General features: G+C 34.7%; 1 protein-coding gene across 2 annotated transcripts; it reads left to right on the top strand.

The window, feature by feature from the left end:
* The first annotated feature begins 5,331 nt into the window (after nucleotides 1-5,331).
* Nucleotides 5,332-20,612, top strand: LOC110702132 (helicase-like transcription factor CHR28). Of its 2 annotated transcripts, none has more exons than XM_021879797.1 (12): nucleotides 5,332-6,380; nucleotides 6,809-6,946; nucleotides 7,079-7,298; nucleotides 7,383-7,888; nucleotides 10,702-10,773; nucleotides 10,952-11,029; nucleotides 11,261-12,275; nucleotides 13,312-13,442; nucleotides 14,920-15,141; nucleotides 16,646-17,200; nucleotides 19,532-19,741; nucleotides 20,495-20,612. In XM_021879797.1, exons 2-12 carry the CDS (start codon nucleotides 6,836-6,838, stop codon nucleotides 20,609-20,611), a joined length of 3,237 nt encoding a protein of 1,078 aa, XP_021735489.1. In that variant the 5' UTR covers nucleotides 5,332-6,380; nucleotides 6,809-6,835; the 3' UTR covers nucleotide 20,612. The 2 variants fall into 2 exon arrangements, with proteins under 2 accessions (XP_021735489.1, XP_021735490.1); XM_021879798.1 differs by having other exon boundaries at nucleotides 5,333-6,380; nucleotides 6,873-6,946.

Genomic DNA, 20,612 nt, shown 5'->3' with positions numbered 1-20,612 from the left:
ACAGAAATATGGATTATATAGTAGTACTCCCTCTATCCCTATTTGTTTTCTCCATAGGCAAATTGTGCTTTATTAAGGATTGAGCCAAAATTTGCAAGTGGGTTGGAGGTATCCTTGTCTTTTATAGTTTTATTATGAGTGCGTGCAAGTGGGGTTAATGGTGGGGACATATTACCAAATAAGGAATGGAGCAATCTTTAAGGGACATCCAAATACCAAATACGAGGCAAACAAACTTGAAATTCAAGCTCAATGGCAATTTCAATGGAGGACATGGTCACCCCCACCCTTAGGGTTGATTATGCCCTTAATTTCACCCTTTATTTATAGGGTTTTCGTTTAATTTGATGGTAGAGATGGTGGTGTCATCAAAATTGAGATGATAAGGATAGTGTCAGTGAGGGTCGACAAAAGGAAGGAGGTGAAGGATTTATGTCTTCCTCAAGTGCAATTACTAGATATATAATGGAGATAATTATGGATATAATTAAGTTCGTTTTTTTAGATCGTCGTTGTCAATTGCTAGACATGATCAATGATTTTTGGACTTGTCAAATAGGCCAAAGCCTAATAAAATGGATCCTATAATGTCACACAAAAAGGGTGTTTGATTGAACAAAAGAAAGAAGCCCATTATTGGGCCTCATGGAGTGGCCGACCATATGGATTTTAAAGGAAGAGTATTGTGGGCTTGGTTTGGACTCTAATTATACATATGATAGTATAAATAAAGGTCTTGCCTAGGATTTGACATACAACACAATTAGCAGTCAATTGATAATAGACTTGCTAGTAACTAAACCCTAAGCCTCACGCACACACTCTCTCCTCATTCCTCACGTCCGCACACGCAGGTGGCGCATGTGGTGCATGGTGGTGGTCATGGTGTTCATGGTTGTTTTCTCCTCCCTTCTTCGTAGAAGATGGTTCGAAGTGTTCGTGCCCAACTACCTAGCAGTAGTGGAGGTTAAATCCTATCCCGTAGACTAAGTAGAGGAGCAACGATTGGGGCTCTATTATCTCCCTAATTGACAGTCAATCGCTTGTGGAAATCACGCGTCAAAGATATGTTATATGTGATTCTTTATGTGTTATGCTTGTAGATCCTGATTAGGTGCGAACGAATATGATTTGTGAAATTCCGCATAATAGTACCTAAAACATAACAGGAGGAAACTTCAGTGGTGGTGTCAAAGGAGTAAGGGCTTGTTGAGTTTAGCTTAATTTAGTTCAATTCAGTTCAGCTCCAATCGGTTGAGTTCCTAATTTCCTTCTTTCATAAACAATTAATTTTAACTCAATTCAGTTCATAATTTCGTTCTCTTATAAACAACAATTCATTTCGAATCTATTTAGTTTAGTTCCCAATTTTCTTATCTCATTAACAATTCATTTCAACTCTATTCAGTTCAGTTCAGTTCCTAATTTCCATCTCTCATACACAATTTAGTTCAGTTTGGTTAATTTGTTTTCATTAAATCGAAACAAGCCCTAAATCCTGTTATCTCTCTATAACAATGACATAAGTATACAGGGGTAGATTTCTAGCTTTTATATTCATATAATATAATGCGTAGGTGTTTTTTATTTTTTTATTTTTCTTTTTCTTTTTTTACTTTTTATAATTGATACACAAGTGTGTTTAATAATGAATATTTATATTATAAACATAAAATTGACTAGAAAAATGTAGCAAGTCGCGTAACCCTTAGGTGGAGCAATGACATTTAGTTAGGTGGATAAATTGTTTATAAGTGTTGTTTGGCTATATTTCATTAATGAATTTTCTTTTCTTGTAAAAAAAAAACAAAAACTTTTGTATACACCCGGTTTACAATAATATTAGTGTACATCAAGCGGTATAAGGGTAACTTTTAGCTAATTTTAGGGTAACTTTTTGCCTTTTGTAAGTAACTTTAAACATAATACACTTTTTTTTATAATGCATAGGTGTTTTTTATTTTTTTTATTTTTCTTTTTATTTTTTTACTTTTTATAATTGATACACAAGTGTGTTTAATAATGAATATTTATATTATAAACATAAAATTGACTAAAAAAATGTAGCAAGTCGCATAACCCTTAGGTGGAGCAATGACATTTAGTTAGGTGGATAAATTGTTTATAAGTGCTGTTTGGCTATATTTCATTAATGAATTTTCTTTTTTTGTAAAAAAAAAACAAAAAATTTTGTATACACCCGGTTTACAATAATATTAGTGTACATCAAGCGATATAAGGGTAACTTTTAGCTAATTTTAGGGTAACTTTTTGCCTTTTTTAGGTAACTTTAAACATAATACACTTCTTTTATATATATAAATACACAACAAGAAAAGTTTAATAAAGGTAATTTAATTACATTCAATCACTAATATTTGATTTTTAGTCATTCAATCACTAATAAAGCGTAGATAGTTTTTATTTGTATTGGGTTACATTTATGCCTATTGAGGTAACTTTTATTCATTTCAGGAGTAACTTTTGGTCACTTTAGGCTATCTTTATAATGGATGTACAATAATTATTGTACACCCGATTTTTTAAAAAGTTTTTAACAAAAACTTTTGTATACATCCGGTTTACACTAATATTAGTGTACATCGAGCAGTATAGGGGTAACTTTAAGCCAATTTAGGGTAACTTTTTGCCTTTTTTGGGTAACTTTGAACATAATATGATTTTTTTTTTTATATAAATCGAACAAGAAAAGTTTTATAAGGGTGATAAAATTACTTTCAATCACTAATAATTTAATTTTAGTCATTTAAAATGTAATTCGTTACCAATAAAACGTAGATTATTTTTATTTGTATTTGGTTACTTTTATACATATTAGGGTAACTTTATTCATTTTAGGGGTAACTTTTGATCACTTTAAGAGAGATTTAAAATGGATGTACAATAATTATTGTACACCCGATTTTTTTAAAAGTTTGTACACAAATTTTTTAAAAAATCGGGTGTACAATAATTATTGTACATCCATTATAAAGATAGCATAAAATGATTAAAAATTACCCCTAAAATGAATAAAAGTTACCCCAATATGCGTAAAAGTAACCCAATTCAAATAAAAATTGACTAAAAATCACATTTTAATTGACTAAAAATCAATTATTAGTGAATGAATGTAATTAAATTACCTCTATAAAACTTTTCTTGTTATCTATTTATATAAAAATTGTATTATGTTTAAAGTTACCCAAAGAAAGACAAAAAGTTACCCTAAAATTAGCTAAAAGTTACCTTTATATGATATGTCCATTTTATATAGTGTTTTACCCCCGTCCCTTGGTCGTTATTAGTAGTGTTTTTGACTCTTTCGGGCCACTTTTATTACTAATTTGTGTTTTCTAGTGTTTTTGTAGTTTTAGTTGTATTTTACAAAAAATTCACTCTTGGAGCATTTTTCCCGGGCTTTATGGATCAACTACGAAAGCTAGAAGGACACGACCACTTTTGGAGCCCAGGATCGGTGAGAGCCGGTGATTAAGGGCTCGGTAATTGGGATCCCGAGGCATTTGGACCAAGTATTCAAGACCCGAGGAGGAAATCCGGATTGGGCCGAGAAATCAAGCCCAATCGAAGTCCAAGCCTCAAAGTGAAGCAATCGGCCGATCGGGCTACCTCTAGCACGATCGGGCGCGGCAAGGCTTTGTTGCTGAGCGTGCTATAGCGCGCCCGATCGTGCGAGCCTCTAGCACGATCGGGCGACGCTGATGGGAAGGAACGCGAAGAAAAAGGCTAAGAGACCTGATTAGTTTTAATTTTTGTTTTAGGAAACGTGTATATATGAGTTTTGTACGGAATTTTTTGTTTATCCTCTTTCTTAGACTTTCTCTCTCTACTTAGGATTTTTCTCTCTCTTAACTTTTCTCTCAACCCTTGTTCTTGATTATTTCCATTAATACAGATTAGTTTGGTAACGATTTCTCTTCTCTTAATCTTATTTCCTTTCATCATGACTTATTTTATTGCTTTGATTAGTTTAGTTTTTAATATGTATGAGTAGTTTTATTTCTAGGGTTTAAGGGGATCCATAAATAATATGAAGGGGTAATTTGTTGTTGTTAATTATCAATGCTAGATTAATTTCCTATTGATTGATTTAATGCTCTGTGAATAGATTAGGCCTGATCTTTTATGCATGAGTTTAACAATATTGATTCGAGATTCGACAGATGAGAATTAATGTTTAGGTCTAGTTTCAATAGGTAGGTTAATTTATAAATGGTTAATTCGAGATTCGAAAGATGAGTTTTAATACTGGTAAATTAATTGTGTGATTATAATACGTAGCGAAAGCCCTTTATAATCTGATTAATATATGCATTGATGAATGATTATTATGTTTTACCCTGGAGTATTATTTATTGGTAAACATATGCCCTAGATCCTTTTATATATTGTTTTCTCCCTATTCTCATTCTTTGTAATTTAGTTTCATGCTCAAATATAAATATTGGTTACTTTATAATTTAGATTACTTTAGTTAATTAGGAATAGAAAGACCTGTTTTCCTGTGGAGATCGACCCTACTTCCCTATTTACTTTAGTTAGAGGATTTAGGTATTACTTTTGATTAGGGGATACGACTTTACCCTGTCATTATATTGCTCAATGTACACTAATATTAGTGTAAACCGGATGTAAACAAAAGTTTTTGTAAAGATAAAAAATGACATACAATTTATTCACGACATACTTGAAATTCAATTTCCCAATATACTACCTTCGGTCCAATTTACTCGCAACAATTTCCTGAAATGGATGGTTCATATTGCTCACAACAAATTCTTTTCTTTTCTTATTTAGTACTTCCTCTGTTCTTTTTTACTCGACCTGTTTTTTTTATCACACTTGCCAATGCAAAACTTTAGCGATCAATAACTTTAGTTCTCCATAAGTAAAAATTATAAAAGTTGTATATTATGATAATACTTATTGAGAAAAATTCAAAAAGATACCACATGAATACATTTTTCCTTATATATCATTCACAAAAGACGGTCAAAGGAGGGGTGATGAATAGTGTAAAAGTCAAAGCGGGTCAAGTAAAAAAGAAAGGAGGAAGTATGTTTTTGGGTGGTAAATGACCAATATACCCTTACTTTTTTTTAATAAACAACCTTATTAAATTACAAATCAATTTTCATTAGATTAAACTCCAAGCTTAAATAATTAAACCCTCATCCCCTTTAATTTTCTCTCTCCTCCTCCAACCCCATATTCATGGTGGCTTCGTAGGGTTAAGAGTGGCGGGGTTCGTCGGTGATGGGTGGTTTCAGGTCTTGGGTTTCAAACAACGACCTCGTGGTTTAAGATCGGCGACCTCGTGGTTTCAAATGAGCGGGTTTCAAATGGTAGGTAGTTTACGTGTTGGTGGTTGGTAGATCGTGAGTGCGGTGGGTGGTAGATCGTGGGTGCATTGGGTGGTAGGTGGTAGATCATGGGTGCGTTGGGTGGTAGATCGTAAGTGCGGTGGGTGGTAGATGGTAGATCGTGGGTGCATTTGGTGATAGATCGTGGGTGCGTTGGGTGGTGGGTTTTGCTGGGTTGGTAGGTTCAAGGGTGGCTGATTTCGCTGAGTTGGTGGTGGTGGTGGGTTCAAGGCTTTCGTGGTTTAATTTTGTGGGTTTTCAAGGGTGGTATGGTGGGTTGCGGCAACTAGGATTTGCTCGGTTCATGGGTGGTGCTGGGTTTGTGGGGGTTAGGTCCTAGGTGGTGTTGGTGGTGGTGGTTTCGGTGATGTTTGGTGGTGTCGGTGGTGGTTGGTTATTTAATTTAATTAAGGTTGAATTTGTTTTTTTTTTTAGATGGATTGATAGTTAAGCAAATACCTTTGTTTTTCAAAAATCATACTTTCAATCTTTTGACTTAGGAACCGCAAATATGTCGTTTGTTACGGAGGTAGTATATAAGAATCGATTATAGTGAGTCATGTAAAGCATGGGCTCCAAAAAAGTACTTGTAGTAGAATAGGGTTTACAGTTTTACACTAACAGAGCCAATCAAGTTAGTTCTCTCTCTCTCTCTTTCTCTTTCTCTTTCTCTTGGTGATGTCGTGCATTTTCAATTGAAACCAGGATCTTTGGAGGAGAGAGAATTTCACAGAGAACTCGACTCAATTTTCTCAACTTTGCACCACTCTCTACTCCCACACTTTCTCTCTCATCATGCTTCTTCTTCCATTCCCTGTTCTAGTATAAACTCCTAATTATCGCACTAAAATTCCCTAATTACCTCATCAAAATACCTAATTTACAAGCCCAATTTGCCGCCATTTTTATCCAACTGCTTAATTTTACTCTCAGATTACTGGAATTTTGGTAATTGCAGCCACTTCGTTTGGTTTGTTAAAACCTAGAATTTTTGGGGTAAATTCTTTTCTTTACTTCTATTTTATATCTTTTGCCCTTAATGATTGCGTCATTTTATTTATTTTTTGATTCATGCAACGTAACCCCTAATTTCTCTTTTAATTTTCGGAAAAATTGGTGTTGATGGGATTTGGATAGAGTTTTATTATGTGATTAAGCCGTTTGATTGTTATTTACTTGTCAAAGTTTGGATTTTTAAGCTTTAATCACTAAAATATTCAATGTGCAATATTTAGTTAGGGCATGCAAGATGATTTGAGCGGTTCTTTCGGATTGTTTTAAGGGTTTTATATTGATATAGTGTATGAGTGCCTAATTTGAATGCTGATTTCGTATACTCTTGTTTTGATCTGCTTAATTTACTTAGCTTTTTTGTTAATATTGAAAAATCTTTGTATTTGGTGTGAAAATGCTGCTTCTTTCAGAACGTATTTGTATGATGAGATTACTAGATGTCTGATGATGGGAATAATCAACGTGGAATTGTAGAATCTACTCGGCGGTTTTATTCACTCTTTAGTCAATGGATTTCCAGTTTAACGTTCAGGCAGCTTGCTGATCTGGTGAGTTTATAACACTGACAAACTATGTGGTACCATGTTCGGCTGTTCCTACTATTTGTGGTTGTTGACAAATATGACATTTACTTTGTAAAGTCGAAGCACCTCATATGACAAATATGTATGGAACTGCAGGTCAAGTCTTCTTCTTCTAGCACCTCTTATTATAATTTATCTGAGGAACAAGGAAATCAGAGTCAAATATTTTTGGATAGAATGGAGACTATTGATATTACATCATCAGGAAGCGACATTGACTTGTCCTCTGATGAAGATGACACTGTGGAAGTACCTCAACCTGAATTCTCGTATTCTAGTAGTAAAAGAGTTCTACCAAGTTGGACTAGGGAAAAGGGTCAGCAATCAACTCTCAAGACTTCAATGTTCAATTTGCTTGTCAATTTTTGGGTGGTTTCCAATGTTATATTTTATCTTGTAGGTCCTCCAAAGGCATCTTCTAGCAGAGGAACATATTCGCGTGCTGGCAATCATCAGGGTGAATCCGCTCCTAGCACTAGCTATGGCACAAGCAGTCGAGCCCTGAATTCCCGAATGGGTGTAGGAAATGGAATTAGTTCTCAGCCAAGGAAGAACGATGAAAAGTCAAATAGGAATATATCCTTGTATGCCCGTGATGCAGATCATGAGCAACACCTAAATAAGAGGGTCCTCCCTCCTTACCCCCCATTTTCTGGGTCACAGACTAATCAAAGCAGTTCTTGGGATAATTTAGCCAGCAATCGTGGGTATCTTAGTAGGGGAAGTGCCGATGATGGTTTTATGTATGATAATAACCATCCTCGCATTCTTCCTCATACTTTGGCGCGTGGAAGGCCTGGTTCATCATCGGATCATACTAGTTCAAGTGACCCTTACCTAAATGTGGGGTTTGGGGAAGATAGGGTTTTAGGAGACGAAAGAATAATCTATCAAGCTGCACTACAGGTACCCTTCCTATCTCCTTGCCATTTCTTTGTGGTATGTTGCTTCACATACTTGTGCTTTGTTCCCTGAAAAGTGCCTCATAAGATGAAGCGCTTGGTACTCTTTGGGGGTGCTCTAGCTTGTTCTGCAATTCTCTTTATATGTAGTAGTATAATACTAGATTGGATGCCAATCTGTTAAACAGCTGTGGGCTTGTGGTGAGCTTTTTACTGCATGAGTTGTTACCAATGGTGGTCAATTAATTTCTCTACTTATTAGGAACATGTTTAGGTCCATTGGAACTCTTTAGGGGTGCTGTAGCTTGTTCTGAATTTCTCTTTATATGTTGTAGTATAATACTAGAATGAACGCGAGTCTTTTAAACTGCTGTGAGCTTGTAGTGAGCTTTTTACTGCATGAGTTGTTACCATTCTTACCAATGGTGGTCAATTAATTTCTCTACTTATTAGGAACATGTTTAGGTCCATTAGAAGCTGCTTCCTTGTTCTCCCAGGAGTAACTTTATGCCATCTTCTCATGCTATTTCAGTGGTATTATTACTGGGTATTTACATTTATCCTTCTTTCTATACACATGGGAGCTGAAATTTATCAGAATCTCTAGACATAAAATTTATATTGTTCATAACTTGTATTTATATCATTTTGTTTATATGGCACCCTTAGAAGACACTGCTCTTGAAATATATGGTGTATATAAGATGGTCCTTTGTTCCAAAATAAATGCCCCAACTTGATTGGCATGCAAGACGGAACTTTGACGCATAATATCTTGAATTATCAATAAGTATAAATGATACGTACTAAATAGTTGATATTAAAAAATTATACATTGTGACTGTTCTAATAGGTACCCACTTAATTATGTTTAAATTTATATATAAAGCACAAACATTGCTAAAGTGGTGTACATGAAGTAATAAATAGTTCAAAAGTCAAATTGAGTCATTTATTTTGAATAGGAGGGAATATTAAATTAATGGCTCAAACATTTGTATCTCATCAATTTTGTAAGTGTTCAAATTATTGCAACATGAATTACTAGGCTATTTAAGACTCTTACATGAACATAACTAACTTAACAAATATTACTTGCTCTTACAAACAAAACCTAAAAAGCAGTATTGTTCTTCAAGTTGTTACTTGATTAGTTGGAAACTTGGAGCCACTTTGTAGGTAGCCAAAACCTATGACGTAAATGTTTCCCATTTGTCCCTTTCCCCTTAGGGTGAAGGCGTAAAGCTGTAACCACTGAAAAGGTCTCCTTGAAACCTATGGAGCTTGAAAGAAAGAAAGAAAGAGAAAGAAAAGAAAGAAAGAGAAAGAAATGATTCAAATGAAAGGAAATTAATATTTCAAAGAAAAAGAACTCCAATTCTCTTCTTATTAGGGAAGATACTCTTACTCAGTAGCATGTTATGAACCCCCAAAATTTGGGGAGCAGCGCTCATATTGTATTTTGAATGCAGCGCTCATATTGTTTTAAAGCGCGCCTAGGTGCTGGGCTAATCAAGCGCAGGGCAAAACGCCTTACTGTATCAAGCACAGAGCATTTCAAAAAGATCAAATCTTGTCCCTTTATAGTGTCTGCGCCTTATGTTGTTTGCGTCTCATGTTCAAATACGATATAAATAGTAGATTTGAGTCAAAATTATACAAAAAAAAAAAAATCATTTTTTATTTCAAATTATTCCTTACATAGTCTCTAAGAAGCTTATTCCAAAACCCTCGATCAAAAGCATGAATTTGCTACACTTAAATCCCCAATTCAAATACTCTAATTATAGAAAACCCTAATTTGCTGGTAGTTTAGCAATTGGGAAAATAGTGGTTACCGGCATTTGACAAAAATTGCATGCGAGCACTGGTCTGGCGGTGTTCGTTGCCGGTCAAGCATTCTAGGTGTTCTTTCTCTTTCTATTTGTTATTTGCTCTTCTTTTTCGTTCATACTTTTGCTTTGATCCTCTCTTCTTCTTATTCTTTGTCAACATTTTCTATTAAAATTTTCATTCTTCTCTTTTTTGATTTCTGAAATTCTCTCTTATTCAAATTGTTTTGTAGGGTTTTCTGCTCTATGACCTCACTTGCAGTGTGGGTTGCTCTATTTCTTTTATTTTTCTCTTAATTTTCTAAATTTTGGTCTGATTGACTCAACTTTGACCTTATTTGTATTTCAATGCTAAAGATAAAACATTATCAAGTGGGATCTTGTTAGATTTGTCTTAACATGTATTTTTCAAATATTGAATTTTCTTAGTTGCTAGTTTTAAAAATATCTGTGACTGATTAGCTTAAAGTTGCAACTATGCTCTCTTCGTTTTGTTCTATTGCTTATGTAGCGCCCTTCATGTTGTAAACTTGTAATTCAAGTCAGTATATTAGTCTTTACATTAATCTACTCTTGAACCATGGTAAGTTTGTTGTTGATGAAAGATTACTCTTTTGCTGGGTAATATTAAAGATCCGGTCTTTTGTTTGAGACCTTAGAGTAAAGTCATTGTAGTATATAGTATATGATGGTTTTATACTTAAGCCATTGTTTTCTACATCCTCCGTTTCTATTTAGTTGACACGTTCAATTTAGGCACACATATTAAGGAGAGGAGAGAGAGTAAGAGAAAATGATAAAGCAAGTGGGATACACTTTAAAAGTAAGGTATAAAGCTTACCCAAAAAGGAAACGTGTCAACTAAAAAAAAAACTTCCTAAAAAGGAATACGTGTCAACTAATAAGAAACGGAGGTAAGTATTATTTTTAATCTTTGCACATTAGTTGCTTATCTATCTTATTGTTGCTTTAAATATATATGCAGGAAATTAGCCAGCCAACTGCTGAAGTTGATATTCCTCCTGGGCTCTTAACTGTCCCCCTTTTGAGACACCAGGTTTTTTTTTTGTTTTTTTTTCTGTTCATCTTATAGCCAAAAACTCAAAAGCCTGAAGTATTTGTGATTATTTGCAGTAGTTTTCTTGCAGAGCTCTGAAAATTATGAATATTCATAATGTATTAAAATTTTGGTACTTGGCCTTCGCACTTAAGGATCTTATGTGTTTTTCTAACAGAAAATTGCTCTGGCTTGGATGGTTGAGAAGGAGTCAAGAACTATGCATTGTTTGGGTGGAATTCTTGCTGATGACCAGGTGTGTCTCATGCTTCATGCTATCATTTATCTTAACATTTGATGCTAGACATTTATGTATATGTCCTTTGTAATTTTGTGTCATTGCTTTTATATTTAACATCCCTCCTTATGTAATTTGGAACTTGTATTGTATTTGGAGTTACATGTGGTTAATTTTCCTTCAGGATCCTTTTGCTTGTAATTATCTCTCCATTTAAGGGTTTAACATGCTAATTTATGTGATTTTCAGGGACTGGGTAAGACAATATCAACTATCGCCCTGATACTTAAACAGTGGCCATCACAGGCAAAGTATCAATCAGATAAACATAACAATATCAATACTGAAGCTTTAAACTTGGATGACGACGACGATGACAATGTAGGAAGTAAAACAGTGGATCCTAATGTTGGTAAGAGCAAATTAGTGGAGGATTCTAACAATAAACCTGAAACACTTGATTTGGATGGTGTGGATGATGATGATAATGGAAGTGCCACTACTGAAACTGTCAATAAAATGGAGAATTTTGATGGTACAAAATCTAAATCCGGTTCAAGTTCTTCACATCCGCCAATTCAGAAGAATAGACCACCTGCAGGTACATTGATCGTGTGTCCAGCAACTGTTCTGAGGCAGTGGAATAGAGAGTTGCTAGAAAAAGTTGCTAATAAAGTAAAATTATCTATTTTGGTGTATCATGGTGGTACCAGGACTAAGGATCCTGCTAAGCTGGCCAAGCATGATGTGGTGCTTACCACTTATTCTATAGTTAGTAATGAGGTTCCTAAGCAATCTATAGTCGATGAGGATGATGGTGAGCAAAAACCTGGGGATAGGCACTGGCTATCATCTGACTTTACTGGTACTAAGAAGCGGAAACATTCATCCACCACCAGTAAAAAAGGGAAGAAAGGCAGTAAAGTAGCTGATGGCTCTTTATGTAGTCAGGCTGGTGCACTTGCCAGAGTGAATTGGTTTAGAGTGGTACTAGATGAAGCACAAACCATTAAAAACCATAGGACACTAACAGCTAGAGCCTGCTGCGGATTGAGAGCTAAAAGAAGGTGGTGTTTATCTGGAACCCCCATACAAAATTCAATTGATGAAATGTATAGCTACTTCAGATTTCTTCGACATCACTTTTATTCTAGTTACAAAAATTTTTATGGAGGAATAAAAAATCCGATTTCTAGAGATCCAAATATTGGATACAAGAAGCTTCAAGCAGTTTTGAGGACTTTATTGCTGCGGCGCACAAAAGGTGATCCTTTCCTTATCATTGCCATATCTTTCTAAACACTTGTCTCGTAGTGTTGCTTGATTGTGTCCATAAGCTGTCTGCTGCATCTTGTGACCACTGATTTGCCCTTTTTTTTTGGTTGGCATCTTTATTGGCCTAGATATACTTCCTGGATTTTTTTAATCGCAACGTTTGTATGGGCACAAGATTTAAGAATAAGAGTAAAAGATGGGGAATGTCAAATTTGCCCATGTGATATAAACAAATGAGAGAGAGAAAAGGTGGGGTATAATAGTTGTTATCACATCTGATTAAGGGTAATTAGGCTACTTTGTGTGTGAACACTAGAAAAAGGTGAATAAAGCATACCAAAGAAGAATATGGTGAAATTAATATGCAACTTTCCAAAAAGGAAAATGTCCCAATAATTAAAAAAAGGAAGTACTTTTTAGATGGTGTTTAAGACAGATGATCGTTGTGTACTGGATGATTGATTTTGCTGATGTGGAGACTGCTTTGATTTTTCCAAATGCAGTGAGATAGAGGTGTTGAATTTAATCTGCTATAGTTTCTCATGTGGGAGATATTAAATACAATATAATGAGATTATTCATAATGCATATTCTTAGTTCTTATCCAGAAAATAAAAACATCTATAATGGAGAATAGTTCTTGATTAATTCTGATGTATTTAGAAGAAGTATGAATTAAAGTGATTTAAAATTGTGGAACAATAATTTCAAGAATCCAAGGAAGTTGAATTGATTATATAATATTATCAACTTATATGTAGCCTTCACTGATTTCAAATCTGTAAAAGTGTGGAATTTTGTGCAATAGGTAGCGATTTTTTATTATTTTTTAAATTCAACTATTTTCTCCTTATATCTGCACTCTTTAGTCTTTATAGTTTTAGTGCGTAATGAAGTTTGTGAAATGTTTTCAATAGTTCAATTATTTCTTATTAGCACTTTGGATTTTGTTCTGAACAATGCTTTCTGAGTACAATAGTTTTTATTTTATTTTTATTTTTAATCTTTTATTATTATCAATACAGAGACATTACTAGATGGAGAACCTATTATTAGCCTACCTCCAAAGTTCATAAAGATGAAGGCTGTGACCTTCACTGCTGAGGAGCGGTCCTTTTATGCTCAATTGGAAGCTGAATCACGCTCACAGTTTAAGGTGTTTATCTTTTCTTAACTCTTTTGTATCCTTGCTTTCTAGTTGGCAATTTTTCTGTGACACTGGCACTTTTGATCCTTTTATATTGGGCTGTTGGCCTATTTCTATTTGAGCTTCTTTGTGACCTTGGTGGCTTGGTCTATTAAATCACTGGAAGCTAGGATGCTGAATCCTTTATCATTACAGCTGACACACTATGGTTCCTTTTGGTTTATTGATTTCTGTGATCCACTGGCTACAGTTTGTGGTATTGTTTAAATAATTTATTGAAGGGAAAAAACAAGAAAAATCGTTTAATTTGTTTGAAACAACAAAATTTAAGGAGAGACTTCTTATAAAATAGTGTTATTAATCAGGCAGAACCATGCTGGCTGACATCATCACTGTTGTTTCATGCGTGTCAATTTTATTTAAGTTGAGTCACTGGTTGTGTATACATCCTCCGTTCGTGTTTACTTGTACCATTTGGGTTTTCATGCTGACCTATGTATACTTAAACTTCGAATATCAGTAGGTTTGTTACTATATATGTTCAAAAAAGTATATTTTTTTAATATATTAACAAGTTTATATTTATTTTCGTTTTAAATTTTATTTTTAGCCCATAAATGTTTTATGAACTGTATTGTTTTCCTTTGCTAAAGTTTTCTCAAACCTTTATGTTTACGATTTGAACGTTTTAACCACTCTTTGAAAAACTTTCTTGAATTATTCTTGATTCTCCTTCAAAACACCCTTTATTTTTCTTAAATGTTCTTTCATTTCCTCACTTTACTCACCTTTTTTCAATCTATTTTAAATGATGGTTTTTTCCGTTTCTTTATATCGTACGATTCTTTATGACGATTCATGTTAGCCGACCCCAAATCATTTTGGGACTAAGGCTTTGTTGTTGTTATTGTTGTAAACATGATCCGACATTACTCTATTTTCCTTATGTATAACTTACAAAATTTGGTCAAAGGAGTCTGTGAATAGTGTAGAGTTCAAATTGCACAAATAAATAATTGAGGAAGTATTAAATTCGAATTGTGACTGATTCAGATACTGGACTGCACTGTTGAATGTGCCGTCTTCTTCTGTCGTTATTTTTTTTTTTCCTTTTTGGAAATGAACGCACAAGTGTTTTCATTTCAAGACATAGTTTTACATCCAGTAAAAAAAAAGTTACTTTCATAACATCATATGTTCTCTTCAGCTGATAGTTCGAAATGGAGACAATCGTTCATTCTGTTTGATGGGCTGTAAACAATGGTATTAAAAAGACAGTGTTGCTATCAACCTTATAAGAAGTATATAATAGAGGTTCGAGAAGAGAAATGATGCTCTTAAATCTTGTATGTTTACAAAACAACACCAGAAACTCCAACCTTAAATCGGTGGACTCTAGATGTGATCGTAATTTTGGATGAAACCTGCCATTTGAGGCTTTTCTTATGAAATATCTGGTATTTGAAATTAAATAATTGTCTTGCAGGCTTACGCAGCTGCTGGCACAGTTAATCAGAACTACGCCAACATTCTGCTGATGATATTGCGCCTCCGCCAGGCTTGTGATCACCCTCTTCTCGTGAAGGGATTTAATTCTGACTCTGGTAAAAGAACAAATCTGGAGAAAGCTAAGAAACTCCCTACGCATATTTTGATGGGATTGTTGGATCATTTGGAAGCAGCCTCTGCTATTTGTCTCATTTGCACTGTATGTTCTTGTTAGAACCGTTTTAATTCCTTAGACTGGCTTTCTTATTAACTTGATGTATGTGGCTTTTCACCCTTGTTATTTAAAATTTTGATCATTATGTTTTGTTTAGTTTCAATTGGGGGATTTGGGAAATTGAGTTTTTGTCTTCTGTTGTTTTACAAATGTGCTAATTTACAATGTTGTTTACTTTTATGTATTTCATTTTTGACCTAGTTACCTTTGAACAAGTTACTTCCTTTTTAGTTAAATCATTCTCGAGTCTAGATTTATCATTGTAGAATGTAGAGGTTCCTTCTTCATATTTGCTGTGTGTCACATGGAGACTCTGCTATGGTCAGTTCCCTTAGAGGTGGAGGTTGGGTATTGTGAATCTGGCTCACTGCTTACTTAAAGCTGTGTTGTTACATTTCTAACTAGGATTAGTCCCTAAACTATTTAGTCAAAATTCACATGCTTCGTGTCTTAATATATAGGTCGTTGAGGGACCAATAATGAGCATTTAAAAGTTGAGAGACTAAAAGTTCACAAATACAGTATTGGGGACTAGAACTCTTAATATACTTCCTACGTTTCATAATAATTGTAATTCTTTGACGGACACACATGTCAATGCATAAATTTAACCATTAATATTTATAATTATATATTATCAAGAAGTATAAAAGGTTAAGATAATGAAAATATACTTAAAGACTAATCTAAAAACATTTTACTGGACAATATTTGTTTTTTACCAGTATATGTTAATTAAAAAAATAAAATTACTCGTAGTTTGTATATAAAAAGTGCACAAGTCAAAATGTTTGCAATTATTACAAAATGAAAAGGGTACTTCTTAGATTAGAGTAACCAGTGGAACTCAAGTAAGGAATTTCTTGCTGATATGATCATGCATCTAAATCTATAGAATGTTTAATAGTCTTTGTCAAAAGAAAAAAGTTAAATTGTCAGCAATGTCTTTTGGGATGCTTTTGGTTGTGGCTATAATTTTTGTCCCTTGTAATCCAGAGTGAGGCGTATTTTTTTTTAGGTTCCCTTATTTGTTCATTGACTGAGGACCTTTCTTCTGGTAATTAAAAGATAACAAGTTAAATGTATTTGGGATAGATGGTTATGAATTACTGTGACAATTCTGACAAGCTGTGGCTGGTAGATCCAAACTAAGATCATCATTAATTGCCTTCTTTAATCTTTCCTCGCGTTCCTTCCTCCCCCCCTCCCCCCTCTTAATCGATGGAATACCTTCTATTTCCAGTCATCTTCACTGGACGGCCAGTTGGAGACAACTGAGTCATAAATTCATAGTCATTAGGTCATCTGGACGAGTGGATGTCTGAGTCCTGTGGTCTGTATCTGTTTTGTTCTTCTGGGTCTGCAAGTAAGAATTAAAGGAAAACGGAGACAAAAAAAGAGGGAAAAAGATTCATTATCTAACCTTATCTTGAAAGCTTCTGTTGATTTAATGCGAATTAATATCTTGTTTTCACTGATGCTTCTGCAGGATCCAGCTGAGGATGCTATTGTGACCATTTGTGGGCATGTTTTCTGCTACCAATGTGTGGCAGACTATCTAAACGGTGATGACAATCTGTGTCCTGCTCGTAGATGCAAGCAACAACTAAGTGATGATGTTCTCTTCTCAGAGGCTACTCTAATAAGTTGTGTTTCTGGTGATGTTGATGGCAATATTTCAACTGACAATGGTAGTTCCAAGGCTTCATCAATACTTAGTAATGAGTATAGCTCCTCTAAAATTAAGGCAGCACTAGAGATACTCTTCTCTCATTGTGAATTTAACAGTAAATGTATAAAGGTTGATGAGCCGGGGGAGACAAGTAAAGAGAATTCTATGTCTGCACAAGTGAGAACTGAGAAAATGAAGGGGTCATCCACACAAGGACCAATAAAAACCATTGTTTTCTCTCAGTGGACTCGTATGCTTGATTTGTTCGAGTATTCTTTAAATCTGTATTGCCTCCAATATAGGAGGCTTGATGGTAGTATGTCTTTGGCTGCAAGAGACCGGGCTGTCAGAGAGTTCAATACTGATCCTGAGGTTTGTTTTCTTCTGATTTCAATCTTTTACTGATTTGTTGCTCTTTTCATTTATTTTTACATGGTAGAAAATATTGATCTCTCTCTCTCTCTCTCTCTCTTTCTGTTTGAGTTTGTTTGCCTTCCTCCACACTTTATTCATTTAAACTTGTTCTGAGCTAATCCCTTTATTCTAAGTGTAATTAGATGGGGTGCTGAGTACCTAATGTGAAAATAAAGTGTGTGTGTGTGTCTGGCTGCTTATGGGAAAGAGTGGCAGGATATTCCGCAGTCAAAGTAATGTGAAACAATACCAGAATATTTTGTTGTATATAACACATTTGAGGAATTTCTTTTCCTCCTTCACAATCACTTTTAATTGATGGATTTACTTGGCAATAATTTGCAGTTGCACACTGTATGCTATGTACAGATAGTTTAAGAGAATTTGTCCAATCAGTATCTTAGTTCAGTTAGTTAACATGCTTTAGGCTTTAGCATATATATAATTTGTGCGTGTTTGTGTGCATTCCATCACTATGTACAGTTTCAATGGAGAAAAATTAATTATATTTTGGTTTGCGATTATAGTGGGCTAATCAAACTGTCAGCATCACTATTGAATAAAAAATTGCAGAATATTGTGGTATATTATATCAGGGATAAAAGGATGTGTGTATCCGATCCCCATTAGCCCACTGACAAGGGGAGCTTCTTTGGAGCATTTGGGTTAGTGACCTTAGTATCGATGTTGATTCTTGCTGTGTTGACATGGCATGCCTAGGCGCGCTGCCTAAGCTCTTAGAAAGTTTTGGTTGAGGCTTTTTATGAGGAACTCTATGCTGTGTATAAAGGCACATTAGCTGCATTTTCATGCCTGCAACCTTTTCTTTTGCATACTGTATGCTATATACAGATGGTTTAAGAGAATTTGTCCAATCAGTATCTTAGTTCAGCTAGTTAACTTGAAGGCTTTAGCATAGATATAATTTGTGCGTGTTTGTGTGCATTCCATCACTATGTACAGTTTCAATGGAGAAAAATTAATTATATTTTGGTTTGCAATTATAGTGGGCTAATCAAACTGTCAGCATAACTTTTTAATAAAAAAATTGCAGAATACTGTGGTATATTACATCAGGGATAAAAGGATGTGTGTATCCGATCCCCATTAGCCCACTGACGAGGGGAGCTTTTTCGGAGCATTTGTGTTAGTGACCTTAGTATCGGTGTTGATTCTTGCTGTGTTGACATGTCATGCCTAGGCGCGTTGCCTAAGCTCTTAGAAAGTTTTGGTTGAGGCTTTTTATTAGGAACTCTATGCTGTGTATAAAGACACATTAGCTGCATTTTCATGCCTGCAACCTTTTCTTTTATACACGTCTGTATATCTAAAATTATGCTTCTCTTCTTTAAAGCTCACACCTCAAGCTCTAGGACCCTTATCGCCTAAGGGTGCCTCAATTTTTTTCATACACCAGATGTCTGTTATCTATAATGTAAATGCTACAGAAAACTTTAATGTGATATACTTTGTTAGTGTTGCACAACTCGTACTGACTTTTTCTCCATATCTACCCCTTTTTTTGAGAATAGGAAAGAATGGTGTATAGGGAAGGAGGGGGTGATAATTCTTTAATTGTAAGCAGTTTTATTACTATATCTTGTAGATTTTTACTATGAATCTGATACTTCAGTAGACGACAATGAAGAAAGGCCAAGTTGGAGAGATGTCAAGTTAGGATTTTGTTTGTTGGAAAGGAGTATGTTTTAAATAACTGGAAATTTAAAATGTAAATGGTCATGGGGTGGTCTTGTAGAGATAAGCATCTACTCTTTTTAGAGTGTAAATTATTTGTGTACCCCTTTTAAGTTAGACACTTTTTTGTGACTAAGAAGAGCCTAATTTGTTAACCAAGCCAACTCCCCATTTGGACTGGTTGAGTTGGCAGTTTGGCCTTCTGCTTATACATATCTGAGTTTCCCATGCTATGAATATTGATTTGTGTTTGCAGCTGAAGTTCTTTGTATTTCTTTCCAAGGATAATTTTGTGTAAAGTATACGTATACCAGAGTATAAGAATACACGTTTATATCATCTGATATAATAAGAACTGTTCATTGTTTGATATTTCCTTCCGATATTTCTTTGGTGCATGCATTATTTCTTTCCGTCATTAGTAGTGCTGTTTTGTGTAGCCAATGAATTCACTGGTGTTGTTGATAATCTTATGCTTGAATTTACATTGATACCTGTTCTTGGTTTTAGCTTTTGGGGTGGTTTTCCTTGGCGTGCTCTTGTAATTTGCTGTGATTATAATTTATAAATCTGATTTTGTGGGCTGGCTTGTAGGTCACTGTCATGCTGATGTCTCTTAAAGCTGGTAACCTTGGGTTGAACATGGTTGCAGCTTGCCATGTTATCCTTTTGGATCTTTGGTGGAACCCAAGCACAGAAGACCAAGCAATTGATCGAGCACATCGTATTGGGCAAACTCGGCCTGTTACAGTGTCAAGGATTACAATCAAAGACACTGTCGAAGATCGTATTTTGGCTCTCCAGGTATTGTGTGCCACATTCAGTTCTCTCCCGTTTTTCATTTTAATGCTTTATAATATGTTTACTGCTGCTTTAGTGTATAGAGTAAATTGTGTTTAATAATCTCTTGTTGCATATCAATGAAAAACATGCCTAGTTTGAAGCCACCTTGGAGGCTAAATTGACTGGCTGTGTTGATTGTATAAATTAAAGGAGCATAAGAGTACAAGTCTGGGCTGCTAGAATAAGTTGAATTATTAAATGCAAGAATTACCTATCTAACTCTTTTTCACTTTTTCCATTGTATGAATATTGCAATAGCTTGGGCTTCTATACTGAATTTGTGCATTGGGCATGTTGAAACTTGAAAGTAAAATGTTTGAGGAGCAGTCTGTTTGAACAATTTGCTCCAAAAGATCTAAGCGTACATTATCTTGCTATATCATCAACAGAACATGCTTGACCTAGTAAAGATATGTCCTCCATCCTCTACCCAGCTTTTGAAAAAGTTCCTCAATTAATTTGATCAACAGAAATAAAGCCAGATGCCTGAAATTTTGTCTTGCGGATACAAACATCTACGATCAAGAAAATCATTCTGAATAGTTGAATTGTGTAGGGGTTGTAATTAAGATTTTTTACGGGTTTTATTTATTTATTTATTTATTTTATTATTATTTTTTTAATTATAAACTTATATGTTCTATGGTATGTATATTTTGCAAATTTGTCACTGGAGCACAAGGTTCCCTTGTCTGATGGTTTGGTGAACTGCAGGAAGAGAAGAGGAAGATTGTGGCATCTGCATTTGGTGAAGACCATGTCTCTGGTTCTGGAGCTCGTCTCACCATTGATGATCTCAAATACATTTTTCTCGGGAATCAACCCATATAAA

Source organism: Chenopodium quinoa, unplaced genomic scaffold (assembly GCF_001683475.1).
Source record: "Chenopodium quinoa cultivar QQ74 unplaced genomic scaffold, ASM168347v1, whole genome shotgun sequence".
NCBI lineage: Eukaryota > Viridiplantae > Streptophyta > Magnoliopsida > Caryophyllales > Amaranthaceae > Chenopodium > Chenopodium quinoa.
This window is presented reverse-complemented; position numbering and strand designations above follow the sequence as displayed.